Source organism: Salvelinus fontinalis, chromosome 12 (assembly GCF_029448725.1).
Source record: "Salvelinus fontinalis isolate EN_2023a chromosome 12, ASM2944872v1, whole genome shotgun sequence".
NCBI lineage: Eukaryota > Metazoa > Chordata > Actinopteri > Salmoniformes > Salmonidae > Salvelinus > Salvelinus fontinalis.
In genome coordinates, this window is record NC_074676.1 from 33,791,642 (window position 1) to 33,819,052 (window position 27,411).

The 27,411-nt window shown below is 42.3% G+C and overlaps 1 protein-coding gene across 2 annotated transcripts in view; it reads left to right on the plus strand.

The window, feature by feature from the left end:
* LOC129867219 (transmembrane protein 117-like) overlaps positions 1-27,411 on the plus strand; it is a 90,432-nt gene that overhangs the window by 27,222 nt on the left and 35,799 nt on the right. Inside the window, exon 3 of one of the 2 annotated variants that reach the window (XM_055940477.1) lies at positions 2,807-2,939. The exons of the other annotated variant lie outside the window; for it this stretch is intronic. Coding sequence (XP_055796452.1) covers positions 2,807-2,939 — 133 coding nt within the window. The remainder of the gene's footprint in view (positions 1-2,806; positions 2,940-27,411) is intronic. 2 annotated transcript variants of the gene reach the window in all.

Sequence of the window (27,411 nt, forward strand, 5' to 3'; positions counted from 1 at the left end):
TTTACAACTGTTTGAATGGGGTTGAACACAATTTGGTTTCAGGGAATGTAGCCAATTTAATCTCTGTCTTCAGTATAATGGTACAGTATGCCACCACTGCTTTGTTGTATCTTACACAGTACATGGTGCATTGAGTAGTGGAGACCTCAATTTGTCTTATGTATACAGGCTGTTTAAGAATGCATTTCAGTATGAAAACCCAAACACACACACAGTGTCTGTACACCTGAAGGGAGATAATGGATATCTTTATTATGGACGTAAAGCAGCATTGGAGAACTCCATCTCTCTGATGCAGTCTCAGCGGCTTTGGTTTTATTAGGGAGAATGAGGTGAGCGAGCTGAAATTAAACAGCATGTTAGGCACTCGGAGAGAGGGAGCCGGAGAGAGGAAGCCTTTGGCCTTGTGGTAATGGGAAAATAAATGGAGCATTGGGGTCCTGTCTTTGTGGCTGCTACTGCGTGTGGACACAACACTACACTGCAGCTACACAACACTACACTACACAACACCCCTCCCAGGGGCTGCAACTCTTAGAGAGACTGGGGCAGACCAAAATAAAGAGTTGTCTCTGAGAGAAGCAGGCTGCTGGTACTGGGTTGGCACTGGCTGAGGTTTCTGAGGAGCAACCAGAAGGAGAGAAAAAAGCCTGCTGTGTTTGTTAGTAACACCTATATTTTAGAGGGGCCTCCCGGTGGGGAGAGAGGACTTGGGTCTGGCTCACTGACATGGCATTGTACTGTACTCTATGAGCACTGAGCAGCAGGAGTGAGATCAAAATTGTGGTATACACTAGCCATAGTCTGATTGTACATCCCCAAAGAAAATAACATTTTCTGTTTTGCAGTGACATTAGCTTAAGCCACTACTCATGCAACATGTTTATGTTTAGAGTTGTCATATGGATTATATTGCCTGGTTTGAATATATTCATATTATTGCCATGCAACATTTCATCTGAAATAGATGGCTGTCAAAATGATACAAGCCTTTTAGGCTATGCACTTACTATATTATTTTCTGGGCAAAGCAATCCATGGATTAACTTAACAGATGGATTCATTCAAATTCCAAAATAACAATGTTGTAATGGAATGTTGTAAGTGTCTTCATAAACTGTGTAGAGGATCTCTGGCACCCGAGGCCAGCTGTGATGATGTATTCTGGGCAGAAGGTGGACTGCCTGAATCAATCTCATGCTCTAGCAGAGAGATATTTCCCAGTAATTGAATTCCCAGCCAGAAGAATGGAAAACACCACAGGTCACAAATATCAGCATAATCTATCTAATCATGCTGAACTGTCCTCATGGAACACAATCAAGGCAGCATCAGTGGCTTGGAACACAACAGGGTCTCAGTCAGATTGCTAAAAATCATGTTACCTGTTTAGACCAAAAAGCCAGTGATATACCAAAGAGCACAGACAAGGCAGTGTTTCCCCTATATGCATTCAGCAGTGGCACTTTGCCGCTGCTAAATCGCGGCCACCACTGCAAAAAATAAAATTGTAAAATAAAAGGTATAATTATATACAGTACCAGGCAAAAGTTTGGAGACACATACTCATTCAAGGGTGTTTCTTTATTTTACTATTTTCTACATTGTAGAATAATAGTGAAGACATCAAAACTATGAAATAACACATATGGAAACATGTAGTAACCAAAAAAGTGTAAAACAAATAGATTTTAGATTCTTCAAAGTAGCCACCCTTTGCCTTGATGACAACTTTGCACACTCTTGGCATTCTCTCAACCAGCTTCATGTAGTAGTCACCTGGAATGCATTTCAATTAACAGGTGTGCCTTGTTCAAAGTTAATTTGTGGAATATCTTTCCTTCTTCATGTGTTTGAGCCAATCAGTTGTGTTGTGACAAGGTAGGGGTGGTATACAGAAGATAGCTCTATTTGGTAAAAGTCCAAGTCCATATTATGGCAAGAACAGCTCAAATAAGCAAAAATGACAGCACATTGTTACTTTAAGACATAAAGGGCAGTCAATCCGGAATATGTCAAGAACTTTAAAAGTTTCTTAAGGTGCAGTCGCAAAAAACATCAAGTGCTATGATGAAACTGGCTCTCATGAGGACCGCCATAGGAAAGGAAGACCCAGAGTTACCTCTGCTGCAGAGGATAAGTTCATTAGAGTTAACTTCACCTCAGATTGCAGCCCAAATATATGCTTCACAGAGTTCAAGTAACAGACACATCTCAACATCAACTGTTCAGAGGAGACCACGTGACTATCTATCTAATCTATTAATTTTAAATTGTTCATTACTTCTCCTTGCTATTATCATTCACTTGATTTTAAGACAAAACATGTGAAAAAATGTTTTGCTAACGTATGACAGGTGTCCCTGGCTCGCGGGTTTACCTGAGAGGGTTTCCCTGGGCAAGAAAAGGTTGAAGATCCCTGTACTAAGGAGATGCCATTTTAGAACAGTCAATTCAGTTGGCAAGGTTTAGTTCACCAAAATAAATTGCACTGAAATTGGAAGGGAGGATATAGTGCTCCAGAATGGTCTTTAATCATAATTTCAATGCTTTAAGGCTGAGTTTCTGACATATTTATTTATGTGTATGAACATAGCCTATCATTTCATCCTTGTTTGTTGAGCCCATATTTGCTGGTACAGCAGACACGGGTTGCATCTAAAATGGTAGCCTATTCCCTATATAGTGCACAACTTTTGACTAGTGGTCCTGGTCAAAAGTAGTACAATGACTGAGAGAATATAATGCCCAGTGAATGGACCCTGCCACTGAAAAGGTTTGTTGTCCTCATGCCCTCCTCCTATAGGTCGATATCTGCGTCTGAAAATGTTCCGTGAGGATCACGGCTCCTGGATGACCATGTTCTTCAGCACCATCCTCTTCCTCTTCATCTTCTCACACATCTACAATGTGATCCTTCTAATGGCAGGAAGCATGGGGTAAGCCACCGCTCAATGTCTCATCCTTCTCTCTCATTCTCTCACTGCTGCTTTCATTTGTTAGAGCCTCTGTCTCTCTCAGTCCCATCAATCACCTCGAGACTTTAATTCAGGGGTGGAGGAGATGGAGTTGGGGTGGGTGGGTGGGTGGGAGGGAACCTGAAAGATCACCTTCAGCACCACCATAACTCTTCAATGATGATCAGGGCGGCCATCTTGGTTTATTGACTAATTAAAGTCAAGAGTCAAGATGGCTTCCCCTTTACCTGCTGTTCTACTGGTTTAACTACACTCAATGGGTAACCAGCTGCAGAGCCGTGTCAGTCACACATATCAAGCCAGTGACAGGAATCCATTTTAGCATTTGATGTTTCAGTCAGAGAGAAGCTTCCAGTTAACAACAAACGTTCCCACAACTTTAGAGAACGTACCCTTAACCTCTCTTGGGTACGTGAGACGTTAGCGTCCCACCTCTTCAACAGCAAGTGAAACTGCTGGGCGCCAAATTCAAATACAGAAATACTCATTATAAAAATTCAGAAAACAAAACATATTTTACATAGGTTTAAAGATTAACTTCTTGTGAATCCAACCACAGTGTCAGATTTAAAAAATGCTTTACGGCGAAAGCATACCTTACGATTATTTGAGAACATATCCCAGCAGACAAATCATTACAAACAGTAACCAGCCAAGTAGAAGAGTTACACAAGTCAGAAATAGAGATAAAATGAATCCCTTACCTTTGATGATCTTCATATGGTTGCACTCAGCAGACATTCATTTACTCAATAAATGTTCCTTTTGTTCCAAAACCCTCCGTTTTGTTTGCGCGTTTTCTTCAGTAATCCACAGGCTCAAACGCAGTCAAAACGTCGTCAATATAAAAGGTCAACAACAAAGGCACTCTCTCGGTCGCGTGCATGAAAAAGCTCTGTGACACTTTAGGGTCCACTCATTCAGACTGCTCTTACTTCCTAATTTTTCAGAATACAAGCCTGAAACAATTTCTAAAGACTGTTGACTTCTAGTGGAAGGCATAGGAACTGCAATTTGAGTCCTAAGTCAATGGATACTGTAATGGCATTGAATAGAAAACTACAAAACCAAAAATAAAACGACTTCCCGAATGAATTTCTCTGTTATACTCACAGACACTATTTTAACAGTTTTGGAAACATTAGAGTGTTTTCTATCCAAATCTACCAGTTATATGCATATCATATCTTCTGGACCCGAGAAGCAGGCAGTTTAATTTGGGCATGCTTTTCATCCAAAATTCCGAATGCTGCCCCCTACCCTAGAGAAGTTAAGAGTCTCATTAGGTCATTAACTAACGTTTTTAAAGGAATGTTACCGTGATGTGCAAGCAATGTTTCCAAGAGACCATTCCCTTTAATGTTATAAGATATTAATGTTCTAGATGTTCTAGATTAAACGAGAATATTGCAAGAACATTCATGTGTCCAGTTTTTTGTGGGTTAGGAGAATATTTCATCAATGTCCCACCAAACATCCACAGAACGTTGTTGCCATGTTCTCAGAATTTAAGATATAACATTTCTAGACATATATCATGGGAATGTTGCAAGAACATTTGTGTCCTGTTTTCTGAGTGTTAGGAGAATATTCCATCAACGTCACATCAAACATACGCAGAACATGGTTGCCATGTTCTCAGAATATAAGATATTATTGTTCTAGAAACGTTTCATAGTACGCTGCAAGAACATTCATGTGTCCAGTTTTCTGTAGGTAGAGAGAATATTTTATAAATTTCCCACAAAACATACACAGAACATGGTTGTCATGGTCTCAGAACATAAGATATTAATGTTCTAGACATGTATCATGGGAAGTATGCAAGAACATTTGTGTAAAAAAATGTCATTACACATTACACCTCTTGTTACTGTCATTACATCTCTTGTTCCTGTTGTTGAACCAATCCAAGGCTCTGATTGGTGGACCACTGATCCAGTCATAGATCTTTGTCTGTTGGCAAGGTTAGGTTTGTTAAAATATTAAATAATTAAATATAATAATCCATTTTGAATTCAGACTGTAACAATGAAATGTGGAATAAGTCAAGCACACAGTGCTTTTAACATAGTGTTTTCAATTTAGTGCCTTCAGAACATATTCATACCCCTTGACTAATTCCACATTTTGTTGTGTTACAGCCAGAAAATGTAAATAGATTAAATGTATGTTTTTCCTCACCCATCTACACACAGTACCCATAATGACAAAGTTGTAATTTAAAAAAAAATGTTTTACAAATTTTGTGAAAATGAAATGCAGAAATACCTCATTTACATACATACAGTTGAAGTCGGAAGTTTACATACACTTCGGTTGGAATCATGAAAACTTGTTTTTCAACCACTCCACAAATGTATTGTTAATTAACAAACTATAGTTTTAGCAAGTCAGTTAGGACATCTACTTTGTGCATGACACAAGTCATTTTTCCAATTTATAATTCACTGTATCACAATTCCAGTGGGTCAGAAGTATATATAGACTAAGTTGACTGTGCCTTTAAAAAGCTTGGAAATTCCAAAAAATTATTTCATGGCTTTAGAAGCTTCTGATAGGCTAATTGACATCATTTGAGTCAATTGGAGGTGTACCTGTGGATGTATTTGAAGGGCTACCTTCAAATTCAGTGCCACGTTGCTTGACATCATGGGAAAATCTAAAGAAATCAGCCAAGACCTCAGAAAATACATTTGTAGACCTCCGCAAGTTTGGTTCAACCTTGGGAGCCATTTCCAAATGCCTGAAGGTACCACATCTGTACAAACAATAGTACGCAAGTATAAACACCATGGGACCACGCAGCCGTCATACCGCTCAGAAAGGAGACGCATTCTGTCTCCTACAAATGAACGTACTTTGGTGCGAAAGTGCAAATCAATCCCAAAACAACAGCAAAGGACCATGTGAAGAGGCTGGAGCAAACAGGTACAAAAGTATCTATATCCACAGTAAAACGAGTCCTATATCGACATAACCTGAAAGGCCGCTCATCAAGGAAGAAGCCACTGCTCCAAAACCACCATAAAAAGTCATACTACGATTTGCGAATGCCCATGGGGACAAAGATCGTACTTTTTGGAGAAATGTCCTCTGGTGTGATGAAACAAAAATAGAACTGTTTGGCCATAATGACCATCGTTATGTTTGGAGGAAAAAGGGGGAGGATTGCAAGCCGAAGAACACCATCCCAACCGTGAAGCACGGGTGTCACGTTCCTGACCTGTTTTCCCTTGTTTTTGTATTTATTTAGTATGGTCAGGGCGTGAGTTGGGTGGGTTGTCGATGTGTGATTTTTATGTTGGGATTTTGTGTGTTCGGCCTGGTATGATTCTCAATCAGAGGCAGCTGTCAATCTTTGTCCCTGATTGAGAATCATACTTAGGCAGCCGGGGTTTCACGTGTGTTTTGTGGGTGTTTGTTCTCGTGTCAGTGTTTCGCCACACGGGACTGTCACGTTAGCTATTTTGTTATTTTGTATCGCATATTGTTTTGTTATATATTAAATCACTATGGAAACTAACCACTCTGCGTATTGGTCCGATCCTTCTCGCCTCTCGTCGTCCGAGGAGGAGGAAGAAAATGACTATCGTTACAATGGGGGTGGCAGCATCATGTTGAGGAGGTGCTTTGCTTCAGGAGGGACTGGTGCACTTCACAAAATAGATGGCATCATGAGGATGTGAAATTATGTGGGTATATTGAAGCAACATCTTAAGACATCATTCATGAATTTAAAGCGTGGTCGCAAATGGGTCTTCCAAATGGACATTGACCCCAAGCATACTTCCAAAGTTGTGGCAAAATGGCTTAAGGACAACAAAGTCAACGCATTGGAGTGACCATCACAAAACCCTGACCTCAATCCAATAGAAAATTTGTGGGCAGAACTGAAAAAGTGTGTGCGAGCAAGGAGGCCTACAAACCTGACTCAGTTACACCAGCTCTGTCAGGAGGAATGGGCCAATATTCACCCAACTTATTGTGGGGTGCTTGTGAAAGGCTACCCGAAACGTTTGACCCAAGTTAAACAATTTAAAGGCAATACCACCAAATACTAATTGAGTGTATGTAAACTTCTGACCGACTGGGAATGTGATTAAATAAATAAAAGATGAAATAAATCATTCTGTCTACTTTTTTTCTGACATTTCACATTCTTAAAATAAAGTGGTGATCCTAACTGACCTAAAACAGGGAATATTTACTTGGATTAAATGTCAGGAATTGTGAACTACTGAGTTTAAATGTATTTGGCTAAGATGTACGTAAACTTCGGACTTCAACTGTAAGTAGTCTCACCCTTGAGTCAATACTTTGTAGAAGCACCTTTGGCAGGGATTACAGCTGTGAGTCTTTCTGGTTAAGTCTCTTCTGGTTAAGAGCTTTCCACACCTGGATTGTGCAACATTTGCCCATTATTATTTTCAAAATTCCTCAAGCTCTGTCAAGTTGGTTGTTGATCATTGCTAGACAACCATTTTCAGGTCTTGCAATAGATTTAAGTCAAAACTATAACAGCCACTCAGGAACATTCACTATCTCCTTGGTAAGCAACTCCAGTTTAGACTTGGCCTTGTGTTTTAGGTTATTGTCCTGATGAAAGGTGAATTAGTCTCCCAGTGTCTGGTGGAAAGCAGACTGAACCAGGTTTTCCTCTAGGATTTTGCCTGTGTCTGGCGCCACTCTGGTTATTTTTATGCTGAAAAAACTCCCCAGTCCTTAACAATTACAAGCATATGCATTACATGATGTAGCCACTAGTATACTTGAAAATATGGAGAGTGGTACTCAGTAATGTGCTGTATTGGATTTGCCCCAAACATAAAACTTTGTATTCAGGACAAAAAGTCTCCACCTCCCTTTATGGAGGTGGAGGCACCATGCGGACCGCTCGACACGGGAATCCTCACAGGCCAGTTTGGGACGGCCCAGTTAGAAGACCCCAACCTCCAGAACATAAGGGGCCAGGTGATCGCGGTGGACGGCGCACTATTACCCGGGGTAAGTGAGTGGCGCTACCCCCACTTTGCCATCAAGCATAATTTATTGTATCAGGTAGTAATGCACAATGGGGAGTCAAAAGACTTGTTACTCATACCCACCCAGTATGTTAGGACTGTCTTGCAGCTCGCCCCCACACCCACCTGCTCGGGGCACACCTGGGGATGTAGAAAACCAGGGAGCGGATCAGGAATCGGTTCCACTGTCCCGGAGTCAAGAGTGCCATTGAGGACTACTGCCGTACCTGCCTGGAGTGCCAGATCACAGCTCAGATGGTATATTATAGAAACCCTTTGGTTCCCTTTCCCATTATAGGGGTGCCGTTTGAGCGGGTGGCGATGGATCTGGTGGGTCCGTATGTGAAGACTGCGAGCGGACACCAAATACATCTTGGTAATCGTAGATTACGCCACACGATATCCGGAGGCGATCCCATTACGCACGGTGGCAACGAACGTTATCGCACGGGAGCTCTTCCTTTATTCAGCCGGGTGGGTATTCTGCGGGAAATTCTGTAGGACCAGGGCCCGCATTCATGTCTCGTGTAATAAAAGTGGTCTGCAATCTTTTACGAATCAACCAAATGACGACCAGTATGTACCATCCACAAACGGATGGGCTAGTCGAACACTTCAATAAGACCCTAAAACAGATGCTGAAGAATGTCATCGAGAGAGACGGGAAGAAACTGGGACCAGCTGCTGCCCTACCTGATGTTATTGGTGCGCGAGGTACCCCAAGCACCCACTGGGTTCTCCTCACTTGAGCTCCTGTATGGTCATCGGCCCCACGGACTGCTGGACCTAGCCAAGAAGGTCTGGGAGTACCAACCAACCCCCCTTCGCAGCATGGTGGAACACGTGGAGGAGATGAGGGAGAGGATGACTGCGATTTGTCACTTTTTTTTACCCATCTACCTACATAGCCTCACAGTGGAGGTGTCATAATACCCATAAAACCTAGCCGTCAAACAGTGAAATGGTTCCAATAATTTTTCTACCGTTAATTTTCCCCCTTAGGGGATTTTAGAAATACTTTAAGTAAGGTCTGTTTCAGGTGGACTTACCCTGGCGGGCCGTTTTGATCATGTAAATCTCTCTCGGACAAGGTGACTTTTATCAATATATTTGGCTCTATTTAATCTCAGATTCGAAAATGCTAATTAGCATCAAAGAAGACATCATGCAAAACTACAAATCCCTGCAAGCTCTTACATGTCATCTCTAGCTGACACCTATGCTAACAGTTATTGTGTCAATTTAAATCTAGCCTCAAGACAGTTTACAGAATTTTCCTTTTTTAAAGAAATTTTGCCTATTTATTCATTACTACATTTCGCTAACATTAGATAGTTAATACAGAGATTCTTACCTTTGCCTCAATTCGGCAGTCTCGTCCGGATCATCATGGACTTTGTAGTTCTTTATGATAGTCACATTAGCAGCAAATTAGCATTTCATTTTGGGGGGATAAATACATGTGAATATATTGATAAAAGTCACCCTGTCTTCGAGAGATTTACACAACGTCATGCCTGAGTAAGCCTACACGAAACACAGCTCTTATTTTAATTGCTTCTAAAATCCCCTATGGGTAAAATGAATGGTGGAAAAAAACTATTGGAGCCATTTCCCTGTTTCACCGCTAGGTTTTATGGGTATTATGACTCATACTGTGGTACTCTATAGGTGCCCTTCTTTGCGAGGTATTGAAAAACCTCCCTGGTCTTTGTAGTTGAATCTGTGCTTGAAATTCTTACAGATAATTGTATGTCTAGGGTACAAGGATGAGGTAGTTATTCAAAAATCATGTTACCACTATTATTGAATATGGAATGAGTCCGTGCAACTTATTATGTGACTTGTTAAGCACACTTTTACTCCTGAACGTATTTAGGTTTGCCATAACAAAGGGGTTGAATACGTATTGACTCAAGACATTTCAGCATTAGATTTTTATTAAAAAAATTAAAAGAACATAATTCCGCTTGACATTATGGGGTATTGTGTGTAGGCCAGTGAAAAAAATCTAAATTTAATCCATTAAAAATTCAGGATGTAACACAACAAAAAGTGGATAAAGTGTGTGTGAATACTTTCTGAAGGCACTGTATTTGACACACTTTAACATACAGTGCATTCGGAAAGTATTCAGACCCTTTGACTTTTTCCACATTTTGTTACGTTACAGCCTTATTCTAAAATGTATTACATAGTTTTTCCCCCTCATCAATCTACACACAATACCTCATAATGACAAAGCAGCAACAGGTTTTCTTAAATGTTTGAAAATGTGTATATATATATATGTATCACATTTACATAAGTATTCAGACCCTTTACTCAGTACTTTGTTGAAGCACCTTTGGCAGCGATTACAGCCTTGAGTCTTCTTGGTTATGACACTACAGGCTTGACGCGGCTGTATTTGGGGAGTTTCTCCCATTCTTCTCTGCAGATCCTCTCAACCTCTGTCAGGTTAGATGGGGAGCATCGCTGCACAGCTCTTTTCAGGTTTCTCCAGAGATGTTCGATCGGGTTCAAGTCTGGGCTCTGGCTAGGCCACTCAAGGACATTCAGAGAAGCTACTGCTGCATTGTCTTGGCTGTGTGCTTAGGGTCATTGTCCTGTTGGAAGGAGAACCTTTGCCCCAGTCTGAGGCGCTTTGGAGCAGGTTTTCATCAAGGATCTCTCTGTATTTTGCTCCGTTCATCATTCCCTGGATCCTGACTAGTCTCCCAGTCCCTGCTGCTGAAAAACATCCCCACAGCTTGACTCTGCCACCACCATGCTTCAACGTAGGGATGGTCCCAGGTTTCCTCTAGATGTGACGCTTGGCATTCAGGCCAGAGAATCTTGTTTCTCATGGTCTGGGACACTTTAGGTGCCTTTTGGCAATCTCCAAGCTTACTGTCATGTGCCTTTTACTGAGGAGTGGCTTCCGTCTGGTCACTCTACCATAACGACCTGATTGGTGGAGTGCTGCAGAGATGGTTGTCCTTCTGGAAGGTTCTCCCATCTCCACAGAGGAATTCTGGAGCTCTGTCAGAGCGACCATCGGGTTCTTGGTCACCTCCCTAACCAAGGCCCTTCTCCCCTGATTGCTCAGTTTGGCGGCCAACTATAGGAAGAGTCTTGGTAGTTCCAAACTTTTTCTATTTAAGAATAATGGAGGCCACTGTGTTCTTGGGGACCTTCAGTGCTCCAGACATGTGTTCGTACCCTTCACCAGATCTGTGCCTCGACACAATCCTGTCTCTGACCTTTACGGACAATTCCTTCGACCTCGTGGCTTCGTTTTTGCTCTGACATGCACTGTCAACTGTGGGACCTTATATAGACAGGTGTGTGCCTTTGCAAATCATGTCCAATCACTTGAATTTACCACAGCTGGACTCTAATCAAGTTGTAGAAACATCTCAAGGATGATCAATGGAAACAGCTTGCACCTGAGCTCAATTTTGATTATCATAGCAAAGGGTCTGAATACTTATGTAAATAAGGTATTTATATTTTTGTTTTTTTGTATACATTTGCAAAAAAAAAAAAAACTGTTATTACCTGTTCATTGTGGGGTACTGTGTGTAGATTGATGAGAAAAAACATTAATTCAATCAATTTTAGAATAAGGCTGTATAAGGCTGTATTTAATAAAATGTGGAAAAAGTCAAGGGGTCAGAATACTTTCCGAATTAACTGTATGTGATTACATTGTGCATGGTCATTTATACCCGTAATTATTATTCAACATTTTGTCACCTGGGATTTGATCTCACAACTTCTTAGTTCACAATGTTCCGATCTTCCTTTCTACGCCACCATGTCCGTGTCAGGTATCAGGTAATCAGACTGTTCTGTTATCATTTGTTTTATTTACTAATTGTAGATATGTAAGAGCTTTCTGTATAGTTGTCTAATGCCGGTGGGGCATATTAATGATAGTCCTGAAAATCAAGTGTACTTTTACCATAGCTGAGATTTACTTCAAAGTGCATTCACCCTATTGCTTACACGTATCAAGTTGTTCCAGATCTACACAAATGCCTAGGGTTAGGGTTGCTTCTGGACAGGGCCCAACTATACAATAAGCACATGCAATAGAGATATCCCTTATTGGGTATTGAGTATCCATCCAGCTCCAAGGTCGAGGGCTTGTGATTGACCATTTGTTTGTTTTGGTTGTAAAACATAAAAATTAAATTACGTATTGCAAACATGCTGTCGGTAAGCTAGCGGTAAGGTGTTGTTGTTCTATACAGGGGAGGAGAATATGCTTGTATAATCTGTCAAACCGGCCAGAGCTGTGACAGTGACATCCATCATACCCGCTCTTTCTATTTGGCAGGAGGAAGGGAAACGCAGAGATGCATGGCTGAACGGAGCAGCCGGTCCGCTGAGACGATAAATGTTACCCGCTACCACGCTCCCATTTCATGCTTTACCAAAATAGTGCCTATACTGCCTTCAGCGAATCAAATCAAATCAAATTGTATTTGTCACATGCACCAAATACAACAGGTTACAGTGAAATGCTTATTTTCAAGCCCTTAATTTAACCTACAATGCAGTTTTAAGAAAAATAAGTGTTAAGTAAAAAATAGATAAGTCAACAAAAAAAAATGAAAGAGCAGCAGTAAAATAACAGTAGTGAGGCTATATACAGTGAGAACCAGTACAGAGTCAATGTGCGGGGGCACCGGTTAGTCGAGGTAATTGAGGTAATATGTGCATGTAGGTAGAGTTAAAGTGACTATGCATAGATAATAAACAGAGAGTAGCAGCAGCATTAAAGAGGGGGGGTCTAGCCATTTCATTAGCTGTTCAGAAGTCTTATGGCTTGGGCGTAGCAGTTGTTTAGAAACCTTTTGAACTTAGACTTGGTGCTCCGGTACCGCTTGTCGTGCGGTAGCAGAGAGAACAGTCTATGGGTGGTTGGAGTCTTTGTCAATTTTTGGTGCCTTCTTCTGATACCACCTGGTATAGAGGTCCTGGATGGCAGGAAGCTTGGCCCCAGTGATGTACTGGGCCGGTCGCACTACCCTTTGTAGTGCCTTGCAGTGGTAGACAGAGCAGTTGCCATACCAGGTGGTGATGCAACCAGTCAGGATGCTCTCGATGGTGCAGCTGTAGAACTTTTTGAGGATCTGAGGACCCATGCCAAATCTTTTCAGTCTCCTGAGGGGGAATAGGCTTTGTTGTGCCCTCTTCACAACTGTCTTGGTGTGCTTGGACCATGATCGCTTTTTGGTGGTGTGGTACCAAGGAACTTGAAGCGCTCAGCCTGCTCCACTACTGCCCCGTCGTTGAGAATGGGGGCGTGCTCGGTCCTCCTTTTCTTGTAGTCCACAATCATCTCCTTTTTCTCGATCACGTTGAGGGAGAGGTTGTTATCCTGGCACCACACAGCCAGGTCTTTAACCTCCTCCCTATAGGCTGTCTCAGCGTTGTCTGTGATCATATTGCAAATTGGATTGGGTCTAGGTTTTCTGGGATAATGGTGTTGATGTTAGCCATGACCAGCTTTTCAAAGCCCTTCATGGCTACAGACGTGAGTGCTACGGGGCGGTATCATTTAGGCAAGTTACCTTAGTGTTCTTTGGCACAGAGACTATGGTGATCTGCTTGAAACATGTAGGTTTTACAGACTCAGTCAGGGACAGGTTGAAAATGTCAGTGAAGACACTTGTCAGTTGGTCAGCGCATGCTCGGAGTACACGTCCTGGTAATCTATCTGGCCCTGCGGCCTTGTGAATGTTGACCTCTTTAAAGGTCTTACTCACATCGGCTACAGAGAGTGTGATCACACAGTCGTCAGGAACAGCTGATGCCTTCATGCATGCTTCAGTGCTGCTTGCCTCGAGCGAGCATAGAAGTAATTTATCTCTTCTGGTAGGCTGGTGTCACTGGGCAGTTCACGGCTGTGCTTCCCTTTTATAGTCTGTAATAGTTTGGCTATTAGGGGGGATACACGGCCGTGGCTATAATGAAACAACATTCTCTTGGGAGATAATATGATCGGCATTTGATTGTATTCTAGGTCGAGGTATTCTAGGTTAGGTGAACAAAAGGACTTGAGCTCCTGTATGTAATCGCAATTACACCATGAGTCGTTAATCATGAAACATACACCTCCGCCCTTCTTCCCGGAGAGATGTTTTTTCCTGTCGGCGCGATGAACTGAGAATCCAGATGGCTGGACCGACTCCAACATTATATCCCAAGAGAGCCATGTTTCCGTGAAACAGAGTATGTTACACTCCCTAGTGTCTCACTGGAAAGATACCCTTGCCCTGACCTCGTCAACTTTGTTATACAGTGACTGAACATTAGCGAGTAAAATACTCGGAAGTGGTGGGTGGTGTGTGCGCCTCCTAAGTTGGACTAGAAGACCGCTCTGAATTCCTCTTCACCTCCGGCGTTGTTTTGGGTAGGCTTCCGGGAATCAGTTAAATTGCCCTGGGTGGTGAGAACAAAGGAACCGTTTTGGGAAAGTCGTATTCCTGGTCGTAATACTGGTAGTGCTGGTGAGTTACCACTGCTTTGATATCCAATAGTTCTTCCCGGCTGTATGTAATAACACATTACATTTTCTGGGCTAACAATGTAAGAAATAATACATAAAAAAGCTGAATACTGCAACATTTCCTAAGAACTAGAAGCGAGGCAGCCCTCTCTGTCAGCACCTCCTTGAAACGCCCTGCCACATCCGACGAGCGTCGGAGCCGGTGTAGTACGATTCAATCTTAGTCCTGTATTGACGCTTTGCCTGATTGATGGTTTGTCGGAGGGCATAGCGGAATTTCTTTTAAGCATCCAGGTTAGAGTCCTGCTCCTTGAAAAGTGGCAGCTCTACCCTTTAGCTCAGTGCGTATGTTGCCGGTAATCCATGGCTTCTGGTTGGGGTATGTACGTCCAGTCACTTTGGGGACGACGTCATCGATGCACTTATTGATGAAGCCAGTGACTGATATGGTGTACTCCTCAATGCCATCAGAAGAATCCCAGAACATTTCCTGTCTGTGCTAGCAAAACAGTCCTGTATTTTTCACCTTTATTTAACCAGGTAGGCAAATTGAGAACACGTTCTCATTTACAATTGCGACCTGGCCAAGATAAAGCAAAGCAGTTCGACACATACAACAACACATAGTTACACATGGAGTAAAACAAACATACAGTGAAAATAAGTCTATATACAATATGAGCAAGTGAGGTGAGATAAGGGAGGTGAAGGCAAACAAAATATATATATATATAAATAAATAAAAATATAAAAAGGCCATGGTGGCGAAGTAAATACAATATAGCAAGTAAAAAAAATAACACTGGAATGGTTGGTTTGCAGTGGAAGAAGGTGCAAAGTAGAGATAGAAATAATTGGGTGCAAAGGAGCAAAATAAATAAATACAGTAGGTAAAGAGGTAGTTGTTTGGGCTAAATTATAGATGGGCTATGTACAGTCCTGTAGCTTAGCATCTGCGCCATCTGACCACTATTTATTGACCGAGTCACTGCTGCTTCCTGCTTTAGTTTTTGCTTGTAAGCAGGAATCAGGTGAATAGAATTATGGTCAGATTTGCCAAATGGAGGAAGAGTTTTATACACATCTCTGTGTGTGGAGTAAAGGTGGTCTAGAGTTAGAAATGAGGTAAAACGGATTTAAATTTCCCTGCGTTAAAGTCCTCGGCCACTAGGAGCGCCACCTCTGGATGAGCGTTTTCCTGTTTGCTTATACATGGTATATACATGGTATACAGCTCATTGAGTGCGGGCTAAGTGCCAACATCGGTTTGTGGTAATAAATAGACAGCTACGAAGAATATACAGTTGAAGTCAGAAGTTTACATACACCTTTGCCAAATACATTTAAACTCAGTTTTTCACAATTCCTGACATTTAATCCTAGTAAAAATTCCCTGTTTTAGGTCAGTTAGGATCACTACTTTATTTTAAGAATGTGAAATGTCAGAATAATAGTAGAGAGAATGATTTATTTCAGCTTTTATTTTTTTCATCACATTCCCAGTGGGTCAGACGTTTACATACCCTCAATTAGTATTTGGTAGCATTGCCTTTAAATTGTTTAACTTGAGTCAAACGTTTTGGGTAGCCTTACACAAACTTCTCACAATAAGTTGGGTGAATTTTGGCCCATTCCTCCTGACAGAGCGGGAGTCAGGTTTGTAGGCCTGGGATTGATTTGCACTTTTCACACAAGTACGTTCATCTCTAGGACACAGAACGTGTCTCCTTCCTGAGTGGTATGACGGCTGCGTGGTCCCATGGTGTTTAAACTTGCGTACTATTGTTTGTACAGATGAACATGGTATATTCAGGCATTTTGGAAATTGCTCCCTGTAACGAGTTTTGGCGTCAGATGAAGAGGAATCGGAACAAAGCGCAGCGTGGTAAGTGTTCATGACTTTTTATTTAAACTGAACACGAAACAAAAAATAACAAAGTGAATAACCGAAACCGAAACAGTCCTGTCAGGTGCAAAACACTAAACAGAAAACAACTACCCACAAAACACAGGTGGGAAAAAGCTGCTAAAGTATGATTCTCAATCAGAGACAACGATAGACAGCTGCCTCTGATTGAGAACCACACCCGGCCAAACACAAAGAAATACAAAAAATAGAAAATGAACATAGAATGCCAACCCAAATCACACCCTGACCAAACCAAAATAGAGACATAAAAAGCTCTCTACGGTCAGGGCGTGACACTCCCAAGGATGAACCAGACTTGTGAAGGTCCACAATTTTTGGCTGATTTCTTTTGATTTTCCCATGATGTCAAGCAAAGAGGCACTGAGTTTGAAGGTAGGCCTTGAAATACATCCACAGGTACACCTCCAATTGACCTAAATTATGTCAGCTGATTTATTCTTAAAGCCATGACATAATTTTCTTGAATTTTCCAAGCTGTTTAAAGGCACTGTCAATTTAGTGTATGTAAACTTCTGACCCACTGGAATTGTGATACAGTGAATATAAGTTAAATACACTGTCTGTAAACAATTGTTGGAAAAATGACTTGTGTCATTTACTAAGTAGATGTCCTAACCGACCTGCCAAAACTATAGTTTGTTAACAAGAAATTTGTGGAGTGGTTGAAAAATGAGTTTTAATGACTCCAACCAAAGTGTATAAAAACTTCCGACTTCAACTGTAGATGAAAACGCTCTTGTTAAATAGGGTGGTGTACAGCGATTTCATGCACCAGCTGTTGATTACAAATATACATAGACTGCCACCCCTTGTCTTACCGGAGGCAGCTGTTCTATCTTGCCATTGCATCATAAACCCTGCCAGCTGAATGTTATTCATGTCGTCGTTCAGCCACGACTCGATAAAACATAAGATATTATAGTTTTTAATGTCCCCTTGGTAGGATATTCATGATGGTAGTTAGTCTATTTTGTTATCCAATGATTGTACGTTGGTTAATTGGACTGATGGTTGAGGCAGATTATCCACTCGCTGTCGGATCCTTAGGTCGGGGTGCCTTGTATGTCCCTGATATCTCCGTCTCTTTCTCATGCGAATCACGGGGATTTGGCCCTTATCGGGTGTCTGAAGTAAATCCTTTGCGTCCGACTAGTTAAAGAAAAAATCTTTGTCCAGTATGAGGTGATTAATCGCTGTCCTGATATCTAGAGGCTCTTTTCGGTCATAAGAGACGGTGGCAGAAACATTATGTACAAAACAAGTTACAAATAACGTGAAAAAAACACACGCATTAGCACAATTGGTCAGGAGACCGTAAACGGCAACGATCTCCTCCGGCGCCATTATTAGTGAGTGTGTCTGTGTGTCTGTACCTGTGTGTGTGTCTGTGTCTATGGCATGTGTGTCCTATTGGCTGTTGTCTTGAGACCTTTACCGTATCTTGTTGGCCATCTAAAATGTTGGAGCGTATGTCACCCCAATGCAACAGGCCCAGCTAACACATTCGGTTCCTTGGAAGTTGTGGGAACATACGTTTTTGGTTTCCCATTGGTTTTGGGAACGAAGCCAAAAGTTCCCTGACTGGTAAAAATTAACGTTAACTTTTTTTTAACGTACTGAGAATGGAAGTGAAAATGTCAACATACATTTTTAGGTTGCAGAAATGTTCTGGAAACATTTTATTATGGTGTCCTGAAAGATATCCTGGGAGGTTTAGGACAGATAGGACATATGGAAATGAATTTGCTTCTGCATTAATCATACGTACAAACACATTTCCATTTTAATGTGGCACTTCTGTTCCCATGGAATTAGTCCACTGTGCCATCAGGGTGGAGCTAGCATGCCATACAAACTGTTCATTTTAGTCTATTCAAATAGACCCCATTTCAAAGGAAACAAACACTGATTAAGATCAGGTGTGGCCAATTAGTGGGCCTGGCCAGTACACCCGAACACACTTAACCAGTTAGAGGATAGAGATTTTTTGATGCTGAAAACGAAATGTATATATTTTAAATAACATTCTGAAAATGTTCTTAGAACGTTACGTTCGTTACGTTGTTTTGTTGCGTTTTTTTATGGAAAGTTTTCTTAATGTTCTGAGAACGTGACTTTAACTTAATGGCATTAGTTAATCTATATCTTTGAATTTGCAAAAATTTGACCCTAAAGAAGGATTTGACATTTAAACAGTAGTGCATTGAGATACAGGCATACTATGCTTTGATTGAAAGGGACAAAAACATAGAATGATCTACATCAGAATGTTTTAATAGGATTTTCACCATAAATAACACAAAAGTCACTAACATACACTCTCTTTACTAGAGGCTTTTCTCATACTAATCTCACTGCAACCCCCATTCAGGTCCCTGATCACTACTTTGTATATTTTTCTGTCTCCCTCTCCTCCAACCCTAGCCACTCAGCCCTTACCCAGGTGGTCATGCAGTCGCAATCTTTGCTCTCTCTCTCCCACTACTCCTTCCTCTTCTATCCTATCATCTCTCTCTTCTGCTAAATCCTGCTCCCTCCTGTCTCCTAATTCTGCTTCTTTGACCCTACTCTCCTCCCTTTCCCCATCCTATGACTCGTACTGTCCCCTTTCCTCCCCTCCTGCTCCGTGGTTGAGTGACTCATTGTGAGCTTACAGAACAGGGCTGTGGGCAGCTGAGAGAAAATGGAGGAAAATTAAACTTCCGGAGAACCTATCACTCCCTCTCAACCTTCTCTTCCTCTGTATCCGCTGCTAAAGGCCCTCTCCTCTTCTCTCTATGCACCAAGTCACTTGGCTCCGTCATATCCTCACATGGTCTCTCCTATCATTGCTATGCGGATGACACTCAGCTACTTTTTTACTTCTCCCCCTTCTGACGACACACTTCTCTGCGTGCCTGGCAGACATCTCAGCTTAGATGTTGGCCCACCACCTCAATTTCAACCTTGACAAGCCAGAGCTGCTCTTCCTCCTGGAGAAGGCCTGCCCGTTCCAAGACCTCTACATCATGGTTGACAACTCCACGGTGTCCCCCTCCCAGAGTGCAAAGAACCTTGGCTTGACCCTGGACAACACCCTGTTGTTCTCTGCAAACATCAAAGTAGTGACTTGCTCCTGCAGGTTTTATGCTCTACAACTCTTACCCTACAAGGTCCGGAGCCTGCTGGTTTTCTGTTCTACCTGATAATGAATTGCAAGTACCTGGTGTCCCAGGTCTAAATCACTAGAGGGGAACAATGAAAAAATGTAGTGAAACTGGCTTCGAGGTCCAGAGTTGAGTTTGAAAGCTCTACAATATCCGTAGAGTACAACCCTAACTCACATAATCCAGGCACTTGTCATCTCCTGTCTTGACTACTGCGACTTGCTGTTGGCTGGGTTCCCCACTTGTGCCATCAAACCCCTGCAAATTATCCATAATGCTGCAGCCCACCTGGTATTCAACCTTCCCATGTTCTTCCATGTCACCCTACTCCTCCGTAAACTCCACTAGCTTCCAGTCGAAGCTCGCATCCACTACAAGACCATGGTGCTTGTCTGCGGTGCAACAAGAGGAACTGCCTCTCCCTACCTTCAGGCTATACTCTACAACCCAATCCGAGTACGCCATTCTGCCACCTCTGGTCTCCATTCTGCCACCTCTGGTAGGGGTGGGAGGACCAAGCTCTTCTCTGTCCTGGCACCCCAATGGTGAAATCAGCTTTCCCCTGAAGCTAGGACAGCAGAGTTCCTGCCCATCTTTTGAAGTGATCTGAAACCCTTGAGTATCTTAAATAATCCCCCTTACTCAGGAATTCTAAATGAGTGTGACAGTAGGAAAAAATAACTGTCTCTATGGATACAAAGAACAAAGAGCTTTTAAACACTGTAACCTTCTGTACTTTTCAGATAAATGTAAAACACATACTGTAGGCCTACACACTCTCCCTTCCTCCCACAACCCTCTCTGTCACATTTACTCCTGCTCACACACACATCCTCTCTCACAAACACAATAATACACACATCACTCTTGCATATGCAGCCTACATTTGATGCATCTCTTTGAGTACCCTATTCATTTTCAGTTCTTCCTGTGCCATCCATATATGTGCATAGCCTAGTCAGTGGTTAAGTTATCAGGTTGCTAGCTAGCTAAACAATGTTGTTTGTTATCAAACCAAAGAATTGCGTCTTGTGAGTATTTTAAAATGGCTTATGACATGTACACAAAAGAAAAAAACATATCTCTGGTAATATTGACCAAATCTTTTACATGATTTTGGCTAGAGGCACATGGTCTTCGCCTATGTAAAGGTGCAAGCAAGCATTGACTGTAGCTGTGTTCTGTGTTGTGTTCTGCGCTTAAAAGGTTCAGTGCGGAAACGTGTGTGCTTAAAAGGTTATATGCGATTGTACTATAACAATGACAAACAGTGCCCACAAACTGTGAGGGCCTACATAAAGCTGTCCTAACAGCAGTCCCAACATCTTACCACTGCTACACCTGGCTATCAGCGGAGCCTTGTCTGGCAACAAAACAGTTCATTCAGCCTCCTTTACTGCCTTAAATAAACATAGCTGATATGGCAAACTGGCTTAAACAAATGTGGTTTCTAATGACAATTGAGATCTACAAACTATGGCATAAGGGGACATTAATGAGCATAGCAAGGACAGACGTAGTCAATATAACTATTTGTTCAGCACTTTTGGAATGTACAGAATTCAGAACACGGGCCCTTCTTACAGTGTTCTCCCTGTACACCAAGTCAGAAGCATAGGATGAATAAAGGGGGCATATAAGCAGACAATGAAAACTTACAATATTCGATGATTACATTTCTCAAAACAGGTTATAGGCTACATGTGCACGTCCAAGTCAGAACAGTAGGTGAAATTAAGAGGGAAAATAGACCAAATTATTAGGGTGAGGCACATGGGCTACTAACATCTTACTACACAACATAGACATAGTATCACTTTCTTAGCTACAGTATACATATCTCCCTGACATATTACATAATTTATGCAGCAGTATACAATACATTTTTGGTCTCACCTTGTTGTGCTGTGCTCACTTGAACAGGAAGGTGGAGCGGCGGTCCTTCATCTGCAAATTTTGTCATCAATGTCTGGCATTCTCTGGATTTATGGTGCTTTCAAAACAAATGGGAACTCGGAAACAAACAAGGTCAAATCATGATGACGTCATCGATCTTCAGGTCGTAGCTCTAGAAAGAGGCCGGATTTACAATTCCGAGTTGGATGACTGTTCAAAACTTATTTTCCCAGTCGGAGCTCGTTTATTTCTGACTTCCCAGTTGTCTTGATCTCACTGAAGTGAAGTTTTTGTGGTTCCCAGTTAACTGTTGTTTTGAGCGCGGCACAAATCATGCTTCATTGACAACAAGGCCAATGTTGAATGTTTATCAGAGCCCCTTGATCACAGATTTGGTACCACACAGCCACTGTCACTGATTCCTTCCAAATCAGTCATTGTTGAATTTGCGATTTACAACCCGTTGAGTAATATTTATGTCCAATGGCCAATGAGCACCGATACGTTTTATCTATAATTTCTCTTAATTATTTCTCTTCATAGGATTAAAAAGGATTTGCATGTAGATTGTCGACTTGATTCATGATGATGACTGCTAGATAAGCACTGAGCTAGGCTGAAACACCTATCATTTTGGAGCTGCCTTACTCAAAAAAACAAAAAAGAGACCATGTTTGTAATGCGGCTTTATTAACTCAATGATATATATATTGTTTTACATTGTTTGCAAACTGATATGTGTTACATATTAATGCCAAATAACATGCAAAACAGGCAAGCCCCCCCCCCCCCCCCCCCACACACACAAAAAAAAACAGCTAGAGATGTGGGACTCAAAACTGCCCTGAATGACGGGTCGCCACTGCGTGCGATGAAGAAATGTCCCAAAAGTGACAGCCTTACTTTAAATAGAACCATGAGGAAACCTGTAGAAAACGTAATGCTGAATTACTGAAATTCCCACAGAAGGATGTTGTTTCTTAACGTTCACTGAACTATTTGAGAATATTCCCAATGGCAAACCAGTTTGATAACATTCCAAGGAACATTACTAAAATTGAAATTAAATGTAACCATGTTTGAACTTTGAGAAGTTATGTTAAAGTACTGAAATAGTGATGAAGAAAAATGTTTTCAAGTTCCTTAAAAGTGCTGAGAATGTTCCCAGTCCTCATTTACTCCTCACTGTGAGCTGTAAACACTACATGAACAGAGATACAGTGTAGACACAACGAGCCAGGTACTTTCAATTGGTCAACTATATGTCTCAGACATAAAAAATAATAGTCTCCCTTATGTAACAAACTGCCTCTGATGTGACAGTTCCAATGACATCACATAGTCATTTCAGATTGTGTCTTTTCAGATCGATAGATGGTGCTGTTGTAAAGCAAGTGAACGCATGGAGCCAGCAGCCCACCAAGAGGCAGTAGGAGCCAGCAGCCCACCAAGAGGCAGTAGGAGCCAGCAGCCCACCAAGGGGCAGTAGGAGCCAGCAGCCCACCAAGAGGCAGTAGGAGCCAGCAGCCCACCAAGAGGCAGTAGGAGCCAGCAGCCCACCAAGGGGCAGTAGGAGCCAGCAGCCCACCAAGAGGCAGTAGGAGCCAGCAGCCCACCAAGAGGCAGTAGGAGCCAGCAGCCCACCAAGAGGCAGTAGGAGCCAGCAGCCCACCAAGAGGCAGTAGGAGCCAGCAGCCCACCAAGAGGCAGTAGGAGCCAGCAGCCCACCAAGAGGCAGTAGGAGTCAGCAGCCCACCAAGAGGCAGTAGGAGCCAGCAGCCCACCAAGAGGCAGTAGGAGCCAGCAGCCCACCAAGAGGCATTAGGAGCCAGCAACCAGCCTTTTCTCTGCTCTACTCCTCTACTCCACCACTCTGCCTTTTTTTCCTGACGGTCCTGTCCTGTTTACTCGCGGCACCTCCTGTCTTGCTCTTTCTCTGTGTCCTCTTAAGGCTGGCGGTCTGCTAGAGATGACTAATGTTTGCATCTCTGTTTAATGCGGACCTATTAGAGAAGTGTTCACATTCTACCAAAGAGGACCAGGACACGCCTCAGAAGAGATGTGTTCGGGTCTCTGATGGCAGCCAATGCAGCAGTTAGCAGAGAGGGGAGGGAGGTAGAGCGGGAGGAGGATGGATGGAGAGGAGAATGGAAGTGTTCCAACTCTGATGATGCAGTGAAACTTAAGTATTTTGATCCGTGTCCAAAGCTTTTCTGCATCCATATCCCGCGTTCCCTTACTCAATATGAGGCCGTTGTAATTTTACTGAGGCAAAGCATAAAAGAGGTACAATAATATCCCTTTGTGGCAAATAGGATAGGAAGCCTCTGTGTGGGAATTAATTATATTTTCCTTTTAATTTTTTGTTCAGAGATGATAAGACACAGTTATTGCCAAGGCTCTGTAAAGGCCATCTGCTGGCATTGGTTTCCCTCGGAATAATGATGTCTTTGAAAAAACACACCATGATGCCTTGCGCTCGGCATCCAACTGTGATAGAGCGGTGCAGGAGAGGTCCTACTGCTCGTTTGCCCCCCCCCCCCCCCACCCCCCCACCCACACACACCACATATTGTTTCCATCTCACACCCCTTTGTAGAGGTCTGACTGTGTCTTGTGTGTGTCTGACTGTGTGTGGCTGAGGGGGAGGTGTGTCTGTCTCCGTGCTCTCTGACCTGTCACCGTATGCTGTCCCTGACCCAGTGCTCATTGATATGCTTTCATTTTCTTTGACCATTCAGACTCCACTGAGCTTGATTCAATGACAGAAATGTATATTTTCTCTAGGAATGACCTAATACTTACTTATTCAATTCATTCAAATATGATAAATGATGAGAGCGACATGTCATTACCTCCATGTTAGATGTGACCATCAGAATTTAGAGCTGTCCAGACAAAGGACATTGATCAAACATGTAACCATGAGAGCCAATGTTTAAACATAACCCAGGGTCATCAGCTATCAACCAGTTGCCTTCATTCAAATGTAACACCAGGAAAGCATCCCTCCATTGTGGCTCCCACAGCACACAGTGTTATCCAGAGCCACACTTGTTACCGGGCGGCTTTCACATCTGGGCCATTTGCATTTTAATGTAAGTGTCAGATTAGGGGGCTTTTGTTTGTGTGAAGCAGAGGAGTGTGACCGCCCAGGGAGTTTGACGCCTTTCACCGGTGCTCCGTCACGCCGCCTAATCCCATTCTGGCATTTTACAGCACCATTACCTGCAGAAAGAAGCCCCTAATTAGGCAGTGTTATTTAATTAAGAGAGCCCAATGCGTGGCACTGCACATGTTAATCATGACTAATTTAGATGAGGGGGGACTCTGCTATTGCCAGGCTACACTGCTGCATGGGACGGGTGGAGGCAGGGGGCGGCTGCCTGCGTGCCCCATGTCCTCACCCAGTGGCGGGAGGGAGGGAGGCAGATGACCGTAGCCGCCCCTTTGACTGAGCTGGGTTATAGCAGCATATAAGAACATTGTCTCTGTTTACCACCATGCCTCTGTGTTCCTTGTGTGAGAGTCCCTGTCTAGCTGAGCGGGCGTAATGCCATAGACTAGTAGATTTAAAAGGCAGAATAAATGGGATGTTGTGGTATTTAGGTTCGGAGGGATTCCCTGCCAGAGTACCAAACATAAACATGACCAGGGGTGGAGAGACCATGCTATTTTTTGTAGCTGACGGTCGATATTGAGAGAGAGAGAGGAGAGACAGATCTGTCATTACCTTAGTATCATAAGCCCACCTTCCCTTGCTGTTATCTGGGACAAGGGAGAGAGGCCTTATTGGGAGTTGGCCTCTTACAGGTCATCCTCATGCAGAGACATACAGACAGCTACTATCAACAGCATAGCACATTAACCTTGACAACTCTATGGGGAAGTCCACTGGGAACTGCAAATAGGAAAAAGCCTAACACAGTGTGTGTGTGTGCATACATTTGCATCAGTGGAGGCTGCTGAGGGGAGAACCGCTCAAAATAATGGACGGAACGGAGCAAATGGAATGCCATCAAACACCTGGAAACCATCTGTTTGATGTATTTGATACCATTCCACTTATACTGCTCCAGTCATTACCACAAGCCCGTTCTCCCCAATTCAGGTGCCTCCAACCTCCTGTGGTTTGCATGTGTGAATCTCTCTACCTTTTCATTATGTTTCACACCAGCCAGTCATGTCATTGATAGCATTTCATAATCTTGCCTTAAAGGCTACAGTTTTGCAAGCACTGTACTATAAATTGTTTGTGCTGCTCTGCAGACAATTTGCGATAAAATATGATTTATAAAATGTGTCCTGACATTTCTAAATGCCACACAGTGCAGAACCAATCTTCCCTTGAGGGACATCAAACAACTTGAAATGTGTCTTTTAATCAATATTTAAAAATTTGTAATGCATCTACAAGCAATCATTTTTTATAAAAGCTTACCACAGTTGGTTTTGTGTGTGTGTGCATGTGTGCGTGCCTGCCTGTGTGTTGATGTGTGACTTTATGTAAGTACTTGAGCACTTTCCCATCTCGAGAGGAGGTGGAAAGGTAAACTCAGAGCTTGTCTTGACTATCAAGTATAAAGTCATGGTCTGGCTGTATTTATCAAGTAAGGCAAAGCTACAAAGCCTGTCTCACCCTCCTGTTTGTAGCCTTAATTAGCAGGCATATGCCAGCATCTACAAGCAATAATTTTTATAAAAGCTTATCACAGTTGATTTTGTGTGTGTGTGCGCGTGTGTGTTTTATCACTTGTGACATTGTAAAGCCCAAGTCAAGTGGATTTATAAGATTCTAGGACTTGCAGACTCCATTTAAGACTAGTTTAATGGAAGACTGATACAAAGGACAGATACTGGTGCTGGCCTGGAAAGTGCCTGCTGGTTATTCACCCCCACTCCCCCACTGTATGAGCCAGTAGTGTGATAAGAGACTAGAGAAAGTTTAATACAATATGTGGGCTTATGTCGCTCTGACTAAAAAAGAGGGGGATGGATGGAGATAGAGATTTTAAGTCGCCTTGGGAGATGATTTGGTGATAGGAGAGAGGCCCTTCCATGACAGCTTGATGTCCTTCAGTCAACCATTCTCCAGTCCAAAGCTGTGTATACTGTCAAATGTGTGCTCTTATGTACTGTAGACACGGAAGAGACAGAAAAACATCTCAATGTAGATGACGGAGGATCCAATGCCATGTTTGTGTACTGAAGTAGGCTAGACATCTCCGAGGCTTCAGAGGTTACACACCTGCCAGGTTCTTCCACAATCACTGATTGTGAAATTTAGAACACAAGTACAAGAATCAAGCTTGGAAACTAGTGGACAGAAAGGAGCAGAGAAGAGAAAGGAAGGGCCAGAAGGACTCAGTGGAGTACAATCTCTCACCGTGATGAATTATATACCCCTGTGGGTACAGTTGAAGTCAGAAGTTTACATACACTTAGGTTGGAGTCATTAAAAGTCATTTTTCAACCACTCCACAAATTTCTTGTTAACAAACTATAGTTTTGGCAAGTCAGTTAGGACATCTACTTTGTGCATGACACAAGTAATTTTTCCAACAATTGTTTACAGAGATTATTTCACTTATATTCACTGTATCACAATTCCAGTGGGTCAGAAGTGTACATACACTAAGTTGACTGAGCCTATAAAGCGTTCCAAGATGGCAGCATGTCAAGTCGTTTGTCTGTGACTAGTACATTTTAACCTACTAATAATCTATTTATTTATGGTTGCGTAACTTCGTTGTTGTGTAGTGCAAACAATTTTATTTTTGGTGTAAAGATTATTTCTGGTGTAAAGATCACGGGTTGGTGTCTTAATAAGTCCAGCATATGTCCAAGAGAAATGAGGAGTATGTGTATTTTGTATAAAAGATGACTTATGTATAAAATATGACTTATGTTGAAATGTAGTTATTACTAGTTT